At 35.0% G+C, this 24,193-nt stretch overlaps 1 protein-coding gene across 1 annotated transcript; it reads left to right on the top strand.

Moving 5' to 3' along the window:
* Window positions 1–203: 203 nt before the first annotated feature.
* Window positions 204–10,196, top strand: LOC131959827 (transmembrane protein 238-like). The gene is made up of 2 exons (XM_059325045.1): window positions 204–981; window positions 9,910–10,196. Exon 1 carries the CDS (start codon window positions 382–384, stop codon window positions 967–969), a length of 588 nt encoding a protein of 195 aa, XP_059181028.1. The 5' UTR covers window positions 204–381; the 3' UTR covers window positions 970–981; window positions 9,910–10,196.
* Window positions 10,197–24,193: the final 13,997 nt, after the last annotated feature.

The following is a 24,193-nucleotide window of genomic DNA, read 5'->3' as shown; positions in this document are numbered from 1 at the left end:
CATTTTCTGTCCTGTTTAAGTAATTTAGTTTTTTTTTGTAATTTTGTGTCTTCTTTTTGTTAATTTTGATCCTGCCTCCAGCGGCCCCCAGGTAATTTGAGTTTAAGACCCCTGGCCTAGAGGGTTAATATTGTCAACGTTTTTGCTTTTGTGCATCTAAAACTGAGATAAACTGAATTCTGTTGTGAGATTTCCGCTGTGCACTTGAATGCAGCATGCTTGATAGAGCCCCCTGGGTGCCCACTAGATAAAGTGACGTGTTTGGGAGGCGGGGCTTGCTCCCAGGTGAACACCGCACAGGTGTAAGGTGGGAAATGTGCGTCCTGAAAACCAAATGAAGGCGTCGGGCTCCGTGACTCGGGCCCCGCTCTGTGCTCCGCTATGGCCCACGGCTGCGTGGGGAACTGCGCGCTGCTCTTCTTCCTCGCCGTTGTGTTTGACGCAGCGGGCCTGGTTGTGCTCCTGGTCGGGATTTTCGGCAACCTGAACGTGGACGGCCGCTTCTATGGGGATTTCCTCATCTACACGGGCTCGATCATCATCTTCCTCAGCCTGATGTGGTGGATCCTGTGGTACACCGGGAACGTGCAGCTGTACGAGGAGCGCGGCGGCTCCCTGGACCTCAACTTTACGCACTGGGCCAGGAAGCTGTCCGAGAGGCTCTCCAAGGGCGGCATGAAGACCCTGGAAGCCGGGGAGGCTCTGAAGAAGGAGAGCATGGTGGGGAACGGGAAGGAGGTGCAGGGCTGTGGGTCTGTGCGCGCTTCGGCTCCGTGTCGCATTACGTGGGAAGACGGAGGAGGAGGAGGAGGAGGAGGAGGAGGAAGCGTGTCGGGTCAGGACAACAGAGGCTTTGATGGATGGACGGAGCGCATGTCTCCGGCTGATAAAAACGTGGAGATGGGGGTGTTGAAGAGCTCCGACGTGGCTCTGCAGGCGGCGGACGGCAAAGCAGAGAGACTTCTCTGACAGGAGGTCATGGTGAGTATTTACCTCCAACTCTCCCCCTGATATGACCCGGGGCCACCTCAACATCCTCCCAGGACCCTATTATTGAAACCAGGGCCAGATAAATAGATTTACACTTTGCTCTACCCTGGGCAACAATATTTAAGGGCCCAGAATCACCATAATCTGGCAAAATACAGAATAAATTGCAGTATTATACAGTTAATATACTCAATACATCAATAACTTATTGTCATCAAATGCATTTTTTGTGTACAGATGTGCAACAGAACAAAAAATGCACCACTGTGTCCTCTTGTCAAGGCCACTCACTCACATATGATGTTATGAAAACAAAACACACTACATAGATAATAATATACATATATATATATATATATATACAGTACAGGCCAAAAGTTTGGACACACCTTCTTATTCAATGTGTTTCCTTTATTTTCATGACTTTCATGACTATTGACTATTATTGACTATTAAATTAATCAAAACTATTAATGAACACATGTGGAATTATGTACTTAACAAAAAAGTGTGAAATAACTGAAAACATGTCTTATATTCTAGTAAGCAAAGGGTGGCTACTTTGAGGAATCTAAAATACAAGACATGTTTTCAGTTATTTCACACTTTTTTTGTTAAGTACATAATTCCATATGTGTTTATTCATAGTTTTGATGCCTTCAGTGAGAATCTACAATGTAAATAGTCATGAAAATAAAGAAAAACGCATTGAATGAGAAGGTGTGTCCAAACTTTTGGCCTGTACTGTATATGTGTGTATATATTTATATGTGTGTGTGTGTGTGTGTGTATATATATATATGTGTGTGTATATATGTATGTGTATGTATGTATAAATATATATATATATATATATATATATATATATATATATATATATACTTTTATTTTTAAGTGCAAAGTTTCAGTGTCTTACAAAAACAAACCAGGAGAGCCAAAACAAAATTTTGACCACACTTCAATCAACTGTATTTATTAACCTTCAACCACAATATTGCAACCACATACATACTTATATGAGTAAGTAATTAGTAAAATACTTAGTAAAACCTTGTAAAATGACTGAAAAAACACTAACACTAAATTACTTTAAAAAGGCACAAAATGACAAAGAAGACAAAAATATTTTTTTAAAAGACACAAAATGACCCAAAACAGACACAAAATTGTTTAGAAAATACACAAAATTACCAAAAAAGTAATTAAAGGGACCTTCCACACACAACACAGTAAAGTGCCATTCATATAAAACTCACATTAAACTTTCATATCAAGGTGGGGGCCACAAAATATCGTCACGAGGGCCACAATTGGCCCGCGGGCCTCGAGTTTGACACCCATGATATATATCTTTTTAGCCATTTTCTTGTTACTGGTTTCTCTCCAGCTGCCAGTATAGTGTCTTTATAAGGTATTTATCCTGGTAAAGTCAGGTCAGTTAATGTGCTGTTGAGTGTTTGTAAAGCGTTTCCCCTCCCTCCCTCCCTCCACCTCCCGACACCATAACCTGCTCTAAAAGTAAAAGCGAGCCTCTGAAACATGTCTGATCCTCTGTGAGTCTGTGGAACCAACAAATAATCATAATTGAAGCCATAAATATGCAGCGTGGCGCCCTGATTTCACCTGATTTCACCTGTTTTCACCTGTTTTCACCTGTTTTCACCTGTTTTCACCCTCTTCTGTCACTCTGCTGCTGTTCTCTGGTCATTAGCTGCTCGCTGCCTCAGCTCTCAGTCTCTCATCATTACTGCTGGCATCCTTATTGTGCTGCACGTTGCCATGGCAGCCCCCCCTCCGCTCTCACCCCCGCCATAATTATAAAATGTCTCACATTATTGTCAGTGATCAGATGACACCCTGGGTGAAGCCGGTCGTGAGGTATGAGCACCCTACTCCCCTCCAGGACCCTGAACTGCTCATGAATATCTGAAATATTATATATTTTCCTGTCTGCGGCTGCTGTGTAAAGATCTTCAGTGGCCCGTGGCAGCTTTTAATTAATGAGCCTGACCGCCTGGGCTCACCTTCACAGTTGTGCATTATTTTAGCCATCAGTTTGCTTGTAACTGGGTGGCAAGCCAGACAGCCTCGGGGCCAAAAGCCACAATTGCATTTTAATGGAATTCAGCAGTGCTTATTGATCCGGTGGAAGGGAGAGCAGTGGAGGTATGTAAAGGTATGGAGAGGACTTCTAGCTGCACTGATCATATACACCAGGGGTCTTAAAGTCAAGTTACCTGGGGGCCGCTGGAGGCAGTATCGAAATGATCAAAAAAAGACAGAAAATTTGTGAAAAAAGATACAAAATGACCAAATAAATGCACAGAATTACTAAAAAAGACACAAATTTACTTTAAAAAGACACAAAGGTACTAAAAAAGACACAAAATGACCAAAAAATAAACAGAATTACCAAAAAAAGACACAAAATTATTTTAAAAAGACACAAAATAGACACAAAATGACAGAAAAAAACTAAAATGACTTAAAAAAGAAACAAAATGACCAAAAAATAAACACAGAATGACCAAAAAAGACAGAAAATGATTCAAAAAAGACACAAAATTACCAAAAAAAGACACAGAATTACCAAAAAAGACACAAAATTACCAAAAAAAGACACAGAATTACCAAAAAAGACACAAAATTACCAAAAAGAGTAATTAAAGGGACCTTCCACACACAACACAGTGACACAAAATTATTTTAAAAAGACACAATTACTAAAAAAGACACAAAATTACCAAAAAAGACACAAAATTATTTTTAAAAAAGACACAAAATTATCAAAAAAAAGTAATTAAAGGGACCTTCCACACACAACACTGTAAAGTACCATTCATATAAAACTCACATTAAACTTTCATATCAAGGTGGGGGCCAAACAAGAGAGCCATTATTGGCCAAAATAAGAGAAAAATGGTTGGAATGGAGCCGCAAACCTTAATTTAAATGTCAATTAAATAGCCTAAGTCTAACATGATAATTGGTCAAAAATGAGCATTTATTAATATGATTTTGGAGTTTGTAATCGAAAGCTAGTCTAGCTAGGGAAACTCAAAACTAGACATGAAGTTGGTAGAATGTTTAGGTTAAGGCTTTTTAAGATTTTCGTAAAATATGATTAACAGTTTAGTTGACTAAATGTTTTATTGCTGCATATAAACTTCACAATTTAACAATTTAAGAATACTAATTGCTTTGGGCCTACACCAGGGATAAATGAGAATTAAAATGTAAATAATGTTTCATTTGGTATAGATTTTAAAGTCTGATCATGTAATGAAAACATCCAGAAATCCAAAGACTCCATCCTGGTTTTAACAAAGACACTGTGAACAGAAACTTAAAGTTGCTTCCAAACTTTTGGCCTTTGGTTTATATAATCTGCTTGATGAATCCTCCTTCAGTCCACTAGTTTCAGGTAGTGAACTCCTTTATTGGGTTCCTCTATTATCTAACTGGCTAATGATCTTCAGATATGGACACTGTGAAATGACGTGGTTTAAGAACAAACATTACATCCAGAACAATGAGTCCTGACTGGAACTAACTCTGGTTAATGTGAGGCAAACATTGACTCTGAATCATACGACTTTTCATATTTTTTATGCCAGAAATGTCCATTTAAATCAAACGACATCAAAGGGATTTGAGTATTTATTTAATATCCAGGTGTAAAAACCGCTGAAGCATCATTTAGATCACCTAGTAAGAAAAAAATAATCTACAAAATGAATTACTTAATTAAGTAAATAAGAAATTAACTCTTAAAACAAGATAAATTATCTAACACTTTTAAATGTAAAGTTTTTTTTATTACATTTTATTTCACTTTATTTACATAAAGACATAAAATCACAAAAAAGACATAAAAAGACAAAAAAAAAACACACACACAAAAAGACGCAAAAAAGACATAAAAACACCAAAAAGAGACACAATTTTTTTTTAGAAACAAATAATCATCAGGTCACTCTGCTCGGGCCAGTTCATCACTGCTGGCAGCTTTAATTTATCTTGTTTTAAGAGTTAATTTCTTATTTTAAGAGTTCAACATGCTTATTTCTAGATTTAATAATCCATTATCTTTAATAATAACCAAAAAACGACGCAAAAAAAGACCCAAAGACCAAAAAAAGACACACAAAAAGACACAAAATGCCAAAAAAAAGACACAAAAAGACACAAAATCACAAAAAGACATAAAAAGACAACAACAATAAAAGACAATTTAAAAAAACAAAAAACTTGGTAAGAAACATTTACTTAAAAAAGCTAGGCAAGTTTTTCCACACAAAGTGTTTGTATCTTTACTCAGGCTGTTTCTAACTAATATTTATTTAATAGAACCACTTATTTATTTTTAATGAAAATACACAAGTAAATTGCAGATTCACATTTTACTTGGAAATATCAACTAATGAAGCCAATAAACTGGTTTAGTGAATATTACTTGGAACGAATGATTCAATTTACAGACAAAACTGAGGACACATAATAACAAACAATCACTAATTAATGCACCACATGAAAAACTTAACTTTTAACTTTTAAAGTAAAAGCACTGAATTCGTATTTCTTTGTAGAATATGTATAGATGATTGAAATAATAATTACAGGGTCAAAACATTTTTTTTTTCAGTGTGCTTAGAATTAGCACGTTGTATGTAATTGGGACCAAGGTTATTATAGTTAACGAAATAACGAAAACTAGAATTGAAAAAACATCTTCGTTAACTGAAATAAATATAAAAACTAGAGTTTTTAAAAAACGATAACTAACTGAAGCTGTATTGTGAGGTTAAAAAACTAACTAAAACTAACTAAAATTATAGTGAAAATTCGTTTTCGTCTTTATCAAATTTTTTTCAATCATAATCCAGTGTTTCTATTTCTCCACCACTGACTGTGTGTATTCCTGCTTTGTGGGCTTCCAGGAGAAGCGAGAGTGAAATTATCGTAATGACTCCATGTTGGTTGTAAAGAGAAACTTCTCAGCTTTCAGAAATCATTGGAAATTTTCCGATAGTGTAATCCGTTTAGTTATTATGGTAATCCTAAGTGTGCTTGAGCAAACATGTCACCAGCTCAACCCTCAGTAAACTTTGGATGTTGGATAAACCGAAGGGAAAAAAGGAAAAATTTATTACGACCTCTTTGAATCTCGCACCACATAGCACATTCCAAATAAACTAAAACTAAAACTAATAAAAACTAAACTAAAACTAAGCATTTTCCAAAAATAAAATATAAACTAAAACTAGCAAACTCACTCTAAAAACTCATTAAAACTAACTGAATTTGAAAACAAAAATTCACAACGAAATTAAAACTAAAACTAATGAAAAATCCAAAACTATTATAACCTTGATTGGGCTACAGCTAATGTTTCACATTCTGTTCTCGTGGCTCTATAATATCAAAACCGGACCTGTTGTGTTTAAAAAATCCTGGCTTCCACCCAGACTAAGATCTCATAATGTTAGGGGATTTTTTATTTTTATCATTGGACATTGCTCCAAAGAACACAGACTACACCTAAGAACAATATTGTTGTACTCTACAGTATCAGTCATGAAGTGAAGTGTTGGCCAATCAGATCTGATAGTGGCTTGGATGGATTAGCAACATAATGAGAGACTGGGTTCAGGTTTAAGTGATGGTTGCCTTATCTGCTCATGGATTGACATTGTTTTGTAATGTCAACATGAGGTTATAAGCTGCTAATGATGGATGGGTGTGTCAGTGTTTCCTAACAGGAATGTTTCAGTAAAAAGAAAAGTCAACATATATGTTTTTCAAGGAGTTTCACTGCAAAAAAGTGTGTCTAAAAACACTAAATCTGAGGGGAATAATCTTGCTGCATGGATAATACGGCTAATGGTGCGTTCAAGGTCTACAGGAATGTCAGAATTTTCGACGTTGTTCCGAGTTCCAAGTTCAGACTTTCAGTGTAAATCAAACACACCATAAGGTGTTACGGTAGGAATGTGTCAGACCCGCCTTCAAAATAAAAGCAAACACATGTATCTTTCAAAATAAGAGCACATGGATGTGTTAGCAGAGTCCACCAAAGAATTTACAAGATGACTGTCAAAATAAGACGCCTTAAATAAAACCTAGAAGAACCCTTATTCTCCTTTACAATAGTTCATTAAAATATGCAATGATTAAGCTGGAATAGTGGCAGACCCGCCTTCAAAATAAAAGCAAACACATGTATCTTTCAAAATAAGAGCACATGGATGTGTTAGCAGAGTCCGCCACAGACTTTGTAAGAAAACTGTCAAAATATGACGCCTTAAATAAAACATAGAAGAACGCTTATTCTCCTTTACAATAATTCATTAAAATATGCAATGATTAAGATGGAATAGTGGCATTAGAATGTGCGAGAGGCACCAAATTTAGACTTTTAGGTCAAAAATTTCTGACAAAAAAAACATCCTGTGGGTATGTTGAGGGTAATAAAGGAGGAGAGATGTTTTTGGGTCCTTCATTGAGTCAGCTTCAAGTCAGTAAATTTGTTTGGCTGCACTGGGAATTTCATGTACAAACTTCTTTTTATTTATGTAAATATGTTGGTTATTATTTACACTACAGTTCATTTAAAAATGTTTAAATAAAACATATTTTGGTTAAAGCATGGAGTGGAAAAATAACATAAAAATGTCTTTCAAAAGATTACATTTTTAACCCTTTCACATTCTTGCGCACTTTAGCTCCTTTTCCAAATTTTCTGCAGCATTACATTTGAATATGATCCGTTTTTGTGCTCTGTAATGAAAAAAATGGTGCTGCAATTTCTGCCACCAATAGTTTCTGTAAAGATCATTTTACTTCACGTTAAAATGTCAACAGCTTGTCAATGATTAATCAATTTGTATATGTCTGTAGTTCTCTCAAAGCTTTTGATACAGTGAGTTGCGGCATTTTATTTAGTAAATTGTTTAAATAAGCTTTTAAGAAGAAAAAATATCAGGATGCTGAGTTGCAATTTTCACAAAGCAGTGTGGTGTGCCCCAGGGCTCCGTTCTTGGGCCACTTTTATTTATTATTGATCGTAATGATTAAATGATTAACCAAACACAGTTTATTCTAAAATGTTTGCAAATGACCAGGGCTGAAACAGTTAATTGACCAGTTAATTGTGAGGATTTGTTGTTTGTTTGTTTTGTCTTTTGTGGGGAATTAACTAAATATTTCAGTTTTAGACTGTTGATCAGACAAAAGAAGCCATCTCAAAATATTGCATTGGTCTTTTGCTTCAGACTAAACGTAGTCTCACTAAAATTCACCTATGAATTGTTATTGATTAAAACTCCAGTTGGAGGGAGAACATTGATTATAAAATGTCATTAAAAGTGAGTGAAAGGTCTATTACAAGCATATTTACTGTAAAGAAAATATCCTCCTGGCCTTTATTGTTCCTAATTTATTTTTTAGTTCTCATACTGCAAGAAAGTAAGTCAATGTATTTTCATCAACTAAAAATGTCCTCCAAAAGAAGATTACATTTGTAATCCTTTCACATTCTTGCACACTGTTGAGAAATGCATTGAGGAAACATTTAAAGTTAAATTATCTGACTCCAACACAAAATCCTCACCCATTTCTCTGCGCCGATCGTTTGATGGGGAATGATGAGAAGGAGAGGAGACGTCCGAGTTCTTAGTTTAACTTAATTTTATTACAACACGTCAAGAAATGTGAAGTTACAGAGTCTCTGGGTTCAAACTAGACGTCCCTGATTACACAAAGGCTGATCAGTTCATGAAGTCTGGACCAGTCTACTTTCCCTGAACCCTTTTTTATAACCTAATACAAGTTGTTTTTTTTGTTTGTTTTTTTCAATTTTAAAAAGTATGTTTAATATGGAAATGTTGGCCTCTGAAAAGTATGTCCATCTATATCAATGGAAATGGACTTTTCCCCTTTTCGCGCGGCTAATCTAGCAGCTAAGTATTAATATATGATAATAAATATTATGTATCATTACTAGGTAGAGAAAGCGGTACTACTAAAATGTAAATAGAATTTATATATATATATATATATATATATATATATATATACACACACTACCGGTCAAAAGTTTTAGAACACCCCAATTTTTCCAGTTTTTTATTGAAATTCAAGCAGTTCAAGTCAAATGAACAGCTTGAAAGGGTACAAAGGTAAGTGGTGAACTGCCAGAGGTAAATAAAAAAAGGTAAGCTTAACCAAAACTGAAAAATAATGTACATTTCAGAATTATACAAGTAGGTCTTTTTCAGGGAACAAGAAATGGGTTAACAACTTAACTCTATGGAGTCTTGGGCTATTTTGTCCATTTTTTAATTCTTTTCATGTCTTTGTAAGTCATTTTGTGTCTTTTTTAAGTCATTTTGTGTCTTTTTTTGGTCATTTTGTGTCTTTTTTTAGTCATTTTGTGTCTTTTTTGGGTCATTTTGTGTCTTTTTTTGGGTCATTTTGTGTCTTTTTTGGGTCATTTTGTGTCTTTTTGGGGTAATTTTGTGTCTTTTTTTGGGTAATTTTGTGTCTTTTTTGGGTAATTTTGTGTCTTTTTTTAGTCATTTTGTGTCTTTTGGTGTCTTTTTTTTGTCATTTTGTGTCTTTTTTGGGTCATTTTGTGTCTTTTTTTAGTCCTTTAGTCCAACATAAAATGTGATTTTGAATCTTTTTTTTGCTTTCAAAACACTATCATGCTCAATAAAGAATTTTAAATGTTGCAAATGTGCATTAATTTCAGAGTACACTGAGACGTTAAACTGCGTAATTTTCAATTAAATTCTGGAAAAGTTGGTGTGTTCTAAAACTTTTGACCAGTAGTGTAAATTCCCATTGCTGTTGTAGTGTCATGTGCTGTTTTCAACCTGTACAAACATTAAAATCCTCTCCTCTTCCTCCTGACAGGTGAGACTTTCCTGCTGCTGACAGATTCTGACTCCGATCTCTTGCTGCTTTCCAAGAACTCCAGCAGACTGAAGGCTTTGAACTAATGAACTAAAGTCACTTTTTTTTGCAATAAGAAGACGATTTCTTAATCAGGGAAAAGCCTCCTGCAGCTGTAGCAGGCAGACAGGCATGCACAGAGAGAGAAAGAGTCTGCAACATGTACATAGCAAATTTATATTTTTGATGATGTCGTCACATATGTAAATTATTTTTCTTGGGAATAAAGTTTACACGTTGTTACATTTTATGGCTGTTGTTTGAGGCTATTTCTGCACACAGATGACTTGATACACTGTAAAAAAAAAATAATAATCTGATTAATTTAGGGTAAAAAATTACAGTGAGTGGGTTTTCTACTGTGAATTTAAATCTAAATATCAGCAAAAACTGTCATTTAGACTGAAAAGTCCCTTTATTTTTAGGGTAAATGTGTCATTCATTCACACATCATGGTATTTCTCCAATAACTGATATTATTACTATTATTAATTACATTACTATGTTATATTTATTACAGCAAAAGTGTGTGTTTCCTACAGTTTATGACAGTAAAAGTTAAAGTTTTGTGCAATTCTTTGATTTACGGTAATTAAAAATGTCTACTACAGTGCAATTTTTAATTTTACGCCCTATTTCTGATTACATTTGACAGTGTTTTACTGTAATCTCTACAAACATTTTTTACAGTGTAGTGTTACCCAATGCATGGAGTTGCACAAGAAATAGTTTTTCTTCTTTTCCTTGTCTAACTTTTATAGTTCAAAACCCTTTTAATGCCACACAGGAAGCTGTTAACTCTATGGAGTTTTGGGCTATTTTGTCCACGTTTGAATCCTTTCCATCCTGCCTGTTTACACCACTTAAAACATGTTTAAATACCATGTTGGTATATATTTTTTCAGCACAACCTCACCTATATGACCTGATAATAATAGATTTTTTATTCTGACTTACTGGATCAACATTTTGAACCAAAACGAAACAAAGAAAAACCAACATAAATGTGATCTTGATCGTGATCCAACTCTGGCTTTTATTCTAGTGGGACTCTATTTTATTTGTGTCTTGTGTGTTTAGCATAACAATTTTAGTCATTTTGTGTCTTTTTAGTCATTTTGTGTCTTTTTTTCGACATTTTGTGTCTTTTTTTAGTCATTTTGTGTCTTTTTTTTAGTCATTTTGTGTCTTTTTAGTCAGTTTGTGTCTTTTTGTCATTTTGTGTCTTTTTGTCTCCTTTTTTTAAATTATTTTGTGTCTTTTTTTGGTCATTTTGTGTCTTTTTTCGTTATTTTGTGTCTTTTTTTAGTCATTTTGTGTCTTTTTTCGTTATTTTGTGTCTTTTTTTAGTCATTTTGTGTCTTTTTTTTAGTCATTTTGTGTCTTTTTGTGTCGTTTTTGTCATTTTGTCTTTTTTTGCCTTTTTGTGTCTTTTTTTGTCATTTTGTGTCTTTTTGTCTCCTTTTTTAAAATTATTTTGTGTCTTTTTTTGGTCATTTTGTGTCTTTTTTGTTATTTTGTGTCTTTTTTAAGTCATTTTGTGCCTTTTTTTGTCATTTTGTGTCTTTTTTAGTTATTTTGTGTCTTTTTTTGTCATTTTGTGTCTTTTTTTTAGTCATTTTGTGTCTTCTTTAGTCCTTTAGTCCAACATAAAATGTGATTTTTTATCTTTTTTTTTTCACTTTCAAAACACTATCATGCTCAATAAAGAATTTTAAATGTTGCAAATGTGACCAAAGGTGTCAAATCTACCATATAAGAGGGTTCCATCCAGTTCTATCATTTGATACTAAATCTATTTGAGCTTGTCTCCAGTTTTACTTGGTATATCATCATCAAACTGAAACTGGCCTCATGGAGTTTACAGCCAGAACTTTAGAGGTAAATTTACAGTAGGGCTCCACGCTGCTTTGTTTTCTAGTCTGGATGGAGGCAACAAGTCTGGATTATTTGGAGCTTTTGGACACTCCAGAGGGTTAAATAAGGCCCAGATCAGTGGATGCAACATGTTTAAATGAGGAAATAAAGATCTGATGGTAGAAACGTCATTAAGGAAACATATTTCTCCTGTCAGAGTGTCATGAAAAAATGTGAGATGTAGATAGAGAAAGAATGTGACCTGAGTGTTAAAACTCTTCACTGTCATCAGACTCTCCTCAGACTCACAGGCACCAAGACGGGAAGAAACATTTCCTCACATTTTATTTCACATTATTCTGCTACACTGCAAAAAAAAATTAAGCTTATCAAATATTTTCTTCTTATATCTAGCAATAGTATCTTAATTATATTGTTTTGAGGATAATTTACCTACTGACCATAGCTTTATGTGCTTATTTAATTATCTTATTGGTTAAAGACTTCTTTTTCGGATTGACTTTGTGAGCTTTTTCATGCTTTTCAAGCTGTTCAACTGTTGAATATGGTGAGTTTTTACCTAAAATATTGGCTCCAATTGAGAGTTTTAGTTGCATGCAGTTTGAATGTCGTGACGATATTTTGTGTGTATGAGTTTTATATGAATGGCACTTTACCGTGTTGTGTGTGGAAGGTCCCTTTAATTACTTTTTTCGGTAATTTTGTGTCTTTTTTTTTGTGGTAATTGTGTGTCTTTTTTCTAGTAATGTTGTCTTTTTTAAGTAATTTAGTTTTTTTCTGTCATTTTGTGTCTTTTGTTAATAATTTTGTATTTTTTGGTAATTCTTTGTATTTCTTTGGTCATTTTGTGTCTTTTTTATAATTTTGTGTCTCTTTTGGTTATTTTGTGTCTTTTTTGGGTCATTTTGTGTCTTTTGTTAATAATCTTGTGTCTTTTTTTGGTAATTCTGTGTGTTTCTTTGGTCATTTTGTGTCTTTTTTAAGTAATTTCGTTTTTTTCTGTCATTTTGTGTCTTTTTTTTAGTAATTTTGTGCCTTTTTTGGTAATTTTGTCTCTTTTTTAGTAATTTTGTGTCTTTTTTGGTAATTTTGTGTCTTTTTTAAGTAATTTAGTTTTTTTCTGTCATTTTGTGTCTTTTTTTTAGTAATTTTGTGCCTTTTTTGGTAATTTTGTGTCTTTTTTGGTTATTTTGTGTCTTTTTTTGGTCATTTTGTGTCTTGTTAATAATTTTGTGTCTTTTTTTAGTAATGTTGTCTTTTTTGGCAATTCTGTGTTGTTGTTTTTGGGTCATTTTGTGTCTTTTTTCGGTTATTTTGTGCCTTTTTTTGGTCATTTTGAAACTATACTAATTTGAGTTTGAGATCCCTGCTCTAGATATTTTTACTTACTTAAATAATTCTTACAAAGAAACATTAACTTACTGCACTGGCAGATCATTTTACTTGTTTCAAGCATGTTTTTGCTTAATTCTAGTTATTTACTGTATTTCTTATTTCCTGTCAGTTGGTTTGTGCAGTGTAAAGTCATGATTTATCTGGACTATCTGGGCCGCTGCCTGCTCTTTTTCTTCATCGCCGTCCTTCTGGACGTCGTCGGCCTCATCCTCTTCTTCATCGGGATCTTCGCTCCCCTCAGCTTCTGGGATTTCTTCATCATCTCAGGACCCCTCATCATCTTCATCAGCCTGGTGTTCTGGATCATGTGGTACCTGGGGAACCTGGAGGTGCCGATGGAGGAGTTACTGCCCAAATGAGACTTTCTGCTTCTTCATTGGAAGCAGGAAGCAGTTTTTTCCAACAAACTGGTGCATGAAACAGGAAACAAAAGCTTCAGTTACAGGTGCAGATTCATATTTAAGCATTATTACACAATCAAGACTTTTTGTGAAGGATTTTAATTTAATTAAACTCTGTTTCTTCCTCTGCAGGGTGAAAACCTTCAGCTGTCACTTGAACCTGCTGGTGTGTGTGTGTGTGTGTGTGTGTGTGTGTGTGTGTGTGTGTGTGTGTGTGTGTGTGTGTGTGTGTGTAATGATTGTAAAATACTATGAATAAAAAGCTGCTATTGTAACTCCAAATATCTGAAGCCGTGCTCTTTTCATGATTGTTTCCTGAGCTTTTTTTCTTTTAGTCCGTCCTCTTCTTGATCGGCTATTCTCAACCTTGGGGTCCCGACCCCAATTAGGGTCGCAAGATGATTTCTGGGGGTCGCCAAATCATTCTGGAAGTCAGCTCTGTCTCCACTGTGTTAAAGTGTTCATGTGTTAATGTGTTTTTGGTAATTTAATGTATTTTTTGGGTCATTTTGTGGGTTTTTTTGTAATTTTGTGTCTTTTTTTTGTAATTTTTTGTCTTTTTTGGGTAATTTTGTGTCTTTTTTGATAATTGTGTGTCTTTTTTTGGTTATTTTGTGTCTTTTTTTGGTCATTTTGTTTCCTTTTTTTGGTCATTTTGTGTCTTTTTTTGGTCATTTTGTGTCTTTTTTTAGTCATTTTGTGTCTTTTTTGGTAAATTTTTGTCATTTTGTGGTCAATTTGATTCTTTTTTTGGGTCATTTTGTGTCTTTTCTGACAAATCCCAAAGTATCAAGTTGTTACTTTCCAAGGAGTCTCTGTCTTGAAGCTGACTGTTACACACTCAGGAGGTCAGAATGGACCTTTAAACTGATTGCAAAGGACTTAGATTAAAAGTAACAATAAAATATAAAAAAATATATAAATGCACAGACAGAGAGATGTTTTAGTTGTTGTCTGCTTCATTATTTGTCCGAAATTCATCGTATCAACTGAGTTTGTCTGATCTGAACTGTGAGATTCTGTTCAGTGAGACAACATGATGTTAGATTGGGGGTCGCCACTCAAAAGGTTGAGAACTACTGCACTGCAAAAAAAGAAAAGTTGGGTGAACTCAAAATTTCAAGGCAACAAACTTCGATAAAATTTTAAGTTGGACAATTAAACTAAATATTTTAAGTTTTGTTTTTGAGTTTGCTCAACTCTGAATTTCTCTGGCACGATTGTATCGCTGCTATGAAATGTCAGCTAATGTTGCGACCACAATTTTGAGTTAGCATTGATACGATAACGGCTACTCTTGTAGCTGTAACAAGCAGCACCGCTAGCATCAGTTAGCCGCTAGCATCTGTTAGCCGCTAGCATCTGTTAGCCGCTAGCTTTCACTAATACTGAATTTCACCGCGTTCCCGCATTTCACAACAAAGAAATAAGAGTTAGCAGAACTATTGTTCCTTGTTGTGAACCCCAACTTAAAGATATAAGTAACAACAACTCACCAACTTGTTTTTGAGCAGACAACTGGCTTCCTTTGTTGTGCTAACTTACATTATTGCCCTAAATGTCAATAATTTATATTTCCAAGTTTTACCAACTTAAATCACTGTTTTAGGCCAAAAAATACAAGTTGGCTTTCTTGCAGTGTGCTCTTGATGACCCTGTTAACAACATATTCTCTCCCTTTGTTTTTTATTGTTCCCCATCAGTCTCTGTGGTGATTTTCCTGTTGTGAAATCTGAGTATTGGTCGCTCAACCCATTCAACAGAAACCAGTCAAACTGGGTCCATTAGCTACTGGGACAGAGAGAGCTCTCATTTTACAGACTGGTGTGTGTGTGTGTGTGTGTGTGTGTGTGTGTGTGTGTGAGGAGGAAGGGAAGAGAAACATTTCTCCTGTGGTTGATGTATCATAAAGATCTAGAAACATGGAGGAAGCCTTCTGCACATTTCCTCGTGTTCTGTGCTCTTGTGTAATCTTTACATCAATTATGTGACACAACGTGTTTTCCTGTTCCTGAAGTAGACACGCCCTATTTACAGTGTGGCTGATATTTAATCTAACCCCTGAATAATCCCCAGGCTGCACAACACCAACCACTAGAATAGAGTTTCAACAACAAGAAGACCAGCAGACAGGAAGGAGAAAGAGGTTGCACAGGATGTTATTACATGTTTGAATGAACAAATGCATGGATTTTAAACTGTAATAATAATAACTTTATTTATATAGCACCTTTTAAAAACAGCAGTTTACAAAGTGCTTGGACAGAGAGAGTTAATTACAAAACGAGAATGATGACATAAGGCTAAAAACAATAATCCAGACTTGTTGCCTCCATCCAGACTAGAAAACAAAGCAGCGTGGAGCCCTACTGTAAATTTACCTCTAAAGTTCTGGCTGTAAACTCCATGAGGCCAGTTTCAGTTTGATGATGATATACCAAGTAAAACTGGAGACAAGCTCAAATAGATTTAGTATCAAATGATAGAACTGGATGGAACCCTCTTATATGGTAGATTTGACACCTTTGTTCACATTTGAAACGTTTAAAATTCTTTATTGAGCATGATAGTGTTTTGAAAGTTAAAAAAAAAGATTCAAAATCACATTTTATGTTGGACTAAAGGACTAAAAAAGGCACAAAATGACAAAAAAAAAGACACAAAGTGACTAAAAAAAGAAACAAAATGACAAAAAAAAGACACAAAGTGACAGAAAAAGACACAAAATGACAAAAAAAAGACACAAAGTGCCTAAAAAAAGAAACAAAATGACCAGAAAAGACACAAAATGACTTTAAAAAAGGCACAAAATTACCTAAAAGACACAAAGTGACTAAAAAAGACACAAAATGACTAAAAAAAGACACAAAATGGCCCAAAAAAGACACAAAATGACTAAAAAAGACACAAAATGACAAAAAAAAGACAAAATGACCTATTGTATGTACTATTATTATTATTATTATATACCATCTAGTCAATATAGCATTGTTGCATCATATCACCAGTTTAATTATTACCATCATCTTGCCATCCTACCAACTGATGTTCTCTTTTTGAACTTCTTAAATGTCCTTGTTCTATTCTGTGTTTTTTTCTATTGTTGTTTTTATTTATGCTACCTCAGTATTTCATTCTATTGTGTTTTATTGTACTTAAATACCGAACTGCTGTGACAACCGAATTTCCCTTCGGGGATGAATAAAGTAATCAATCAATCTATCTATCTATCTATCTATCTATCTATCTATCTATCTATCTATCTATCTATCTATCTATCTATCTATCTATCTATCAAGTGATAAATGAAAATTAAAATGTATTTTTTTTGGGTCACAGCCACATAGAGCCACAGCAGACGGCTTGAAGGGCCTCATGAGGCTCCGGAGCCGCAGGTTGCCCATCCCTGCTCTATCTGGACCCACGCGGGCATTTAGCTTTGCACAAGGGGAGTGTTGGGAAACGTGTCAGCTGTGCATTACTAATTCATAACAACACACTAATGTCTCACACAACTCAGAGAATTACTGTGAGCTGCTGGTTCTAAGGTGTCACAATGCTTCTGTGTGTGTGTGTGTGTGTGTGTGTGTGTGTGTGAGACTCTGGAGCTTCAGGTTGCACCTCACACCTAATGTGTCTTTCCATTACCTGTTGCCAGCCCGCTGTGCAGTGCATGGCCACACACACACACACACACACACACACACACACACACTCCTCCGGCTGCCCTGGGTCACTTGAACATGACACTGTTTGACTCAGCACCGTGGTGACAAAGGGGACAGGGATTAAGTTCTGCCAGGCCTGTCACTGTGTGTGTGTGTGTGTGTGTGTGTGTGTGTGTGTGTGTGTGTGTGTGTGTGTGTGTGTGTGTGTGTGTGTGTGTGGTGGCTGCCAGCACTTCACACTGCAGCAGCACTGTGCTGCCATCTGATGTAGTGATGGAGGGTTAGAGCAGGGGCCTCAAACTCTAATAATTACCTGGGGACCGCTGGAGGCAGGATCAGAATGACCAAAAAAAGACACAAAAAGACACAAAATGACCAAAAAAAAGACACAAAATGACCAATAATTACAAAAAAGACACAAAATTACCAAAAAAATACACAGAATTACCAAAAAAGACACAAAATTATTTTAAAAAAAGACACAAAACGACCCAAAAAAGACACAAAATGACAGAAAAAACTAAATTACTTAAAAAAGAAACAAAATGACCAAAATAAGACACAGAATTACCAAAAAGACAAAAAAAATATTTTAGAAAGACACAAAATTATTAAAAAAAAGACACAAAATTACCAAAAGAGACAAAAAAGACACTAAATGACAGAAAAAAATTACTTAAAAAAGACACTAAATGACTGAAAAAAACACTAAATTACTTTAAAAAGACACAAAATTACCCAAAAAAATACACAGAATTACCAAAAAAGACACAAAATTATTAAAAAAGACACAAAATGACCAAAAAAAATACACAGAATTACCAAAAAAGACACAAAATTATTAAAAAAAGACAAAAAATTATTTAAAAAAAAAGACACAAAATTATTTTTAAAAAGACACAAAATTACAAAAAAAAGTAATTAAAAGAACCTTCCACACACCATTCATATAAAACTCACATAAAAAAAAAAACCACACACACACACACACACACACACACACGCACACACACACACACACACACACACACACACACACACACACACACTTCTTGCTTTTATAGATAATTGGTCTTTTTTCCCCCATGAATCATTAAACAGGGAACTGAACCCTTGATTAGAAATGAATGGAAGTGGCTATAGGATCACTGGTTACATATTGATACATTAGTATTAAAATCTATCTCTGTCACATATAATAATAATACATGAATCCCAAAGACATTGAGTATTGGATTGTTGTGCAGTAGAAGAGTAAAGCAGCAGAAGAAGGAAACAATCAATGTAATGATCTTAAAGTAGCTGAAGTTGTACCTTGAGGTTTAAATGGATGTGAGGAAGCTTTGCTGTTCATCTTATTGGACAGATTCGATCTGTTGTTATTTAATATCAGCTCAATGTTTCTGCCTGATCACAGTCTGCTAAACCTGATTTGGAAGTCAATTTTCTTTCCTCTTCAAATGTGTTTCTGTAAATGTACTCTTTGCTTAAGGATGTGTTTTAACTAACCTGCCTGAAAGAAATCCAATAGTCTGGTTTCAGTGGAGAGATTCAGAGACTTTCCCCTGGTAACACACTATGTTTGAATGATTTAAATAAAGATATGTTTATTAAGTAGGTAATAATTATTAGGCAGTGGTGGAATGTAACTAAGTACATTTACTCAGGTATTAGTACTTTTTATGTAACTTTATTATTCTACACTGCAAAAAAGGTGTGTCTAAAAACAAGATAAAACAGTAAATCTGAGGGAAATGATCTTGCTGCATGGACAGATAATTTACCTTGACAAGATTTCTTAACCCTCTGGAGTCCACGAAAGCGCCGGACCACGACTTCTTCATGACGTCAAAAAAAGACACAGAAATTACTAGAAAAATAGACACAAAATGACCATAAAAGACACAGAAGACACAAAATGACAAAAAAGAGTCAAAATAACTAAAAAAAAGACACAACCGCAAACACAAAATGACCAAAAAAGACACAAAATGACAAAAAAAGACACAAGATAACTAAAAAAAGACACAACAGACAAAAAATGACCAAAAAAGACACAAAATGACCAAAAAAGACACAAAAAAGACATCAAAAGACATGAAAAGGATTAAGAAATGGACCAAATAGTCCAAGACTCCATAGAGTTAAATTAAGATTATTAAATCTAGAAATAAGCATGTTGAACACTTTAAATAAGAAATTAACTCTTAAAACAAGCTAAATTAAAGCTGCAAGCAGTGATGAACTGGCCCGAGCAGAGTGACCTGATGATTATTTGGTTCTTAATTTAAGAAATCTTGTCAAGTGAAATTATCTGTCCATGCAGCAAGATCATTTCCCTCAGATTTACTGTTTTTATCTGGTTTTTAGACTAAACACCTTTTTCTCAGTGTAGACAGCATAATCCCTTTCTGAAATGTAAGAGAAGTTGTTCCCATGTTTACAAATATTTATTCCAGTTGTCAAGTGGAGGTCTAGAGACTCCTGAGACTGGGACACCTTGTAAATAAAGTTATATCAGTGAATCAGTTTTAGACGATAAAATAAAACACACCAGTAGATATCAGAGCTGGTGAGACTCACAGAGCTGCATGACAACAAACCAGCAGCAGGTGGCAGCACAGGACAGAAGATTGACTGCAGCTCAGCTCACTTCATCCAGCAACACTACCTGTACTGTAGTAGGACTGTAGTATCTGTCACTACCATAGACTGTGGAATATGTTACAACTGATGAATGATATTCAGAGAGAGAGAGAGAGAGAGAGAGAGAGCACAGACACATCTGACAGATCAGCGTCAGTGTGATTGACTCATTACACTAAATTATTTTCATTCAACACAGTTCCTTGAGGCAAATGTAATATTACATCAAACTGAAGTTTCTTGGGTTTATGAATAATTTTCCCTCATCCATGCTTCAATCTGTTATACATAAATTGCCTATACATATATGGTACCACATAATATTACACTCTTCAGCAACAGAGCAAAAATAGAATTAGAAAAAATGAGAAAATAAGAAGTTATTATTTCTATAAGCATAATTGTGTGTGTGTGTGTGTGTGTGTGTGTGTGTGTGTGTGTGTGTGTGTGTGTGAAAAATGAAAAAAAATAGATAATGTTTATTTACAATGAAGATATTTTCATTTTTCCTGAATGCATCAATTAACATTTTTCTAAAGGCAAACCAGCATTTCCACATCTATAATGTAAACTATAATTTAATATAGCATATATATACACACACACACACACACACACACACACACAATTATGCTTATATAAATAATCTTTAATAGTTCTTATCTTATTAGAGATGCAACATGCACTAACCATGCTTTCTTCCAGTCAACATCATCAATTAACTCATTTCAGTAGAATTTCCCTCTTGGACAACATTTCTTTTTAGCATGGATAGAAACTGCGAGTCCTTTTTCATTTTTTATTTTTTTATTTATATCAAACAGCAATACAATGCACAGTTACAAAGAAGAAGAAACGAGTTACAGAAAGATAAACAATGCAAAAAATAAAACAGAAGTAAATAATATATTTTTTAAAATAAAATAGAAGAATAATTAAATGGAAAAGAATGAAACCAAAACAAATAAATTAATAATAAAATAAACAGACGCAAGATTACATGTTAAAGACATTAAACGCATGAAGTGCATATGTTGGCAGTCTTCACAACTTTTTTGTTTTGTAGACAGGAGAGAGTTGAGAAGATAAACTGTTCAAACTCTGACTTCAACAAAAAGAAATTTGTTTTTTTACTTGAAAATGTACATTTGTGTATGAGAAACTGCGGGTCCTGAACGCAGCTCGGTTGGATGTGGTGACGTCATTGTGGGAGAACACGTGTGAAGCGGGTCGTGGGTTTTGTCACAGCATCAGATCACTGAGAGCCTGAGGCTCCGGGGGGTCTGTGAGGGTCCGGGTCCGGCTCTGTACCGGGGTCAGCAGCGTCTCAGAGACTTTCTGTGATTATTGAAGAGCAGCTCAGACTCACATGGAGCCGGCTCAGCCTCAGCAGCGGACCGGAAACCCCGGCACCAGGATCCTACAGGGATCCGGACTCTGCTCCACATTGGTTCATTTAAACCTCTGGAGTCCAGGAGATTTTGGTTAAAATTTGTCAACTCATTGACACAAAATGACAAAAAAAAGACACAAAATGACCAAAAAAAAGACACAAAATGACAAAAAAAAAAGACACAAAATGACCCCAAAAAAGACACAAAATGACAAAAAAAAAGACACAAAATGACAAAAAAGACACAAAATGACAAAAAAAAGACACAAAATGACAAAAAAAAAAGACACAAAATGACAAAAAAAGACACAAAATGACCCCAAAAAAGACACAAAATGACAAAAAAGACACAAAATGACCAAAAAAAGACACAAAATGACCCCAAAAAAGACACAAAATGACCAAAAAAAAGACACAAAATGACCAAAAAAAGACACAAAATGACTTTAAAAAAAGGACACAAAATGTGTGTATATATATAATGTATATGGAGGTCTTGGCTTTAAAAAAAGGCTTCATCAATGGTGATTGAGTGTGTTTTCAGCCCTTTGTTGAACAAAGAGCGCCATCTCTTGTGCTCCGTAAATAAAGAAAATGCTTCATGAAGCTTCATTGACCCAACACAAAAAAAATACCATAGGGGAATTCTCAATAGACCCAATAGATGATGATGCTAATTCCGGGTTGTCCTACAAAAATACGTAATGTTGTTTGCTCTACATGGTTGGTTTATAAAGCACCAATAGTTAATAAGGGCTTAATACAGTATGAATTGTCCTCTCAAGGCGTCCTGGACAGTTTCTGCTTTCTAAAAATGGAGAAGCAGCGTTCAGCTTTTATGAATTATGCATCTGAAACAACTCCCAGAAAACCGGATGTCTGCATCAACACGTTCTTTTAAATCAAATCAATGAAGACTTACTGAATACCGCTGCCTTTAATCGAAAATTAAATAATTATTAATTTCTTACGCTTCACTGTTACTCATAGTGTTGTTTTTATTCCTGTTTAATTCTATTTTGGTTTTTATTTCTGCTTTTTAACTTTGTTGAATTATTTTATTATGTTATGTATCTTGCCTTGCCTTATTCCAGGAAAACAGCCTTTTATTGACTTCCTTCAATGTCTTTCCACCAAATTTTATATGAATCTGGACCATAGACTATAAAATTGGACGATGCATCTCCACTTCCTCCCACTGTACAAAAGTAAAGTCAATATATTCTTGATACAGCTGCTGCCAAACTGCCATGGTGACGTCAGGCTGATGAAACCACAATATAACGGCCCCACCCAAACACCTGCACAACCTGTGAGTCAGCTCAACACAAAATGAGACTTCACACTTGATTTATTATGTCAGTAAAAATGCTTGTGGCAAGATTTTGGTCTGAATCACCAGTTTAAAGTCTTCTTCAAGGCAATATGATGTTAACTGTGCAAATAATGGTCCCATTTAGAACAAAGTACATGATAAAGCAGAGTTTGTTTTGGGGCGTGGCTACTTTGTGATTGACAGGTTGCCAACAGTAGTGCAATGTCCTCGGCTCTCAGGCAGATCAACCCATAGATATACATTGTGTTGGGACAACGAAGCCTCGTGAAGCATTTCCTTTATTTTTTGACCCCACTAGATGTCGGTCTTGGGTTTAAAAAAATGCTTCAGCAAAGAGCGCCATCTCTTGGGCTCCGTAAATAAAGCAAACGCTTCATGAAGCTTCGATGTCCCAACACTAGATCCACCCCTTGCTCCTCTAGTCCAAATATGGTCCCTTCCATTCGCCAAAAACAAAGATGTCAACGGATGTAAAGCAACGTCCACTTATTATTAGGGCCGGGACTCGATTAAAAAAATTAATCTAATTAATTAGAGGCTTTGTAATTAATTAATCGAAATGAATCACATTTTAATCGCATGCAAATATTTGACCTGAGAACAGTGAGAAGTAATTTTTTTCACATAGATTTTTAGTATAGCGTTGAATAATGACTGAATACATAAGCTTAAGCAACAAAAATATTGTTTATTTTTGTTCAAGTCCAACAGACCAGTGACATTTTTGCCATTAAGTGTAGCAATAGCATATTTATAAATATAGTACATTTCAGAAATTCAGGTAGCCTATAGCAGTAGTTCTCAACCTTTTTGAGTTGCGACCCCCCAATTTAACATGCATATTGTCCGCGACCCCCGCTCACTGAACAGAATCTCACACGCACAGTTCAGATCACCCAAAAAAGAAACAAAATGACCAAAAAAAGGACACAAAATGACCAAAAAAGACACAAAATGACCCAAAAAAAGAAACAAAATGACCAAAAAAGACACAAAATGACTAAAAAAAGACACAAAATTACCGAAAAAGACACAAAATGACTAAAAAAAGACACAAAATTACCCAAAAAAGTAAACAAAATGACAAAAAAAGACACAAATTGACCACAAAATGATCAAAAAAGACACAAAATGACCAAAAAAGACACAAATTGACCACAAAATGATAAAGAAAAGACACAAAATGACCAAAAAAAAAGACATTAAGTGACCAAAAAGACTAAAACACATTAACACATGAACACTTTAACACAGTGGAGACAGAGCTGACTTCCAAAATGATTTGGCGATCCCCAGAAATCATCTCGCGACCCCAATTGGGGTCCCGACCCCAAGGTTGAGAATAGCTGGCCTATAGGTAGGTAGACCTTCTGTAAACTAGAATACTTTGGTTTTTTAAGTAAAACACAATCCACGCTAGCTAGCACACTAGCCGCTAGCTGCTATATGTTTAGCATCGAGGTGATACTTGAGGCTGGATGTGCTGCTATGGTGATATGTGAATTCCTTGTTGCCTAGCAACACAACC

The sequence above is a fragment of the Centropristis striata genome, chromosome 21, assembly GCF_030273125.1.
Source record: "Centropristis striata isolate RG_2023a ecotype Rhode Island chromosome 21, C.striata_1.0, whole genome shotgun sequence".
Lineage (NCBI taxonomy): Eukaryota > Metazoa > Chordata > Actinopteri > Perciformes > Serranidae > Centropristis > Centropristis striata.
Note: the sequence above shows the minus strand (reverse complement) of the source record. Positions and strands in the feature narration are given on the sequence as shown.

What these genes read in the sequence shown, in the direction of transcription:
- LOC131959827 (XM_059325045.1), top strand. Translation starts at nt 382, where the DNA reads ATGGCCCACGGCTGCGTGGGGAACTGCGCGCTGCTCTTCTTCCTCGCC.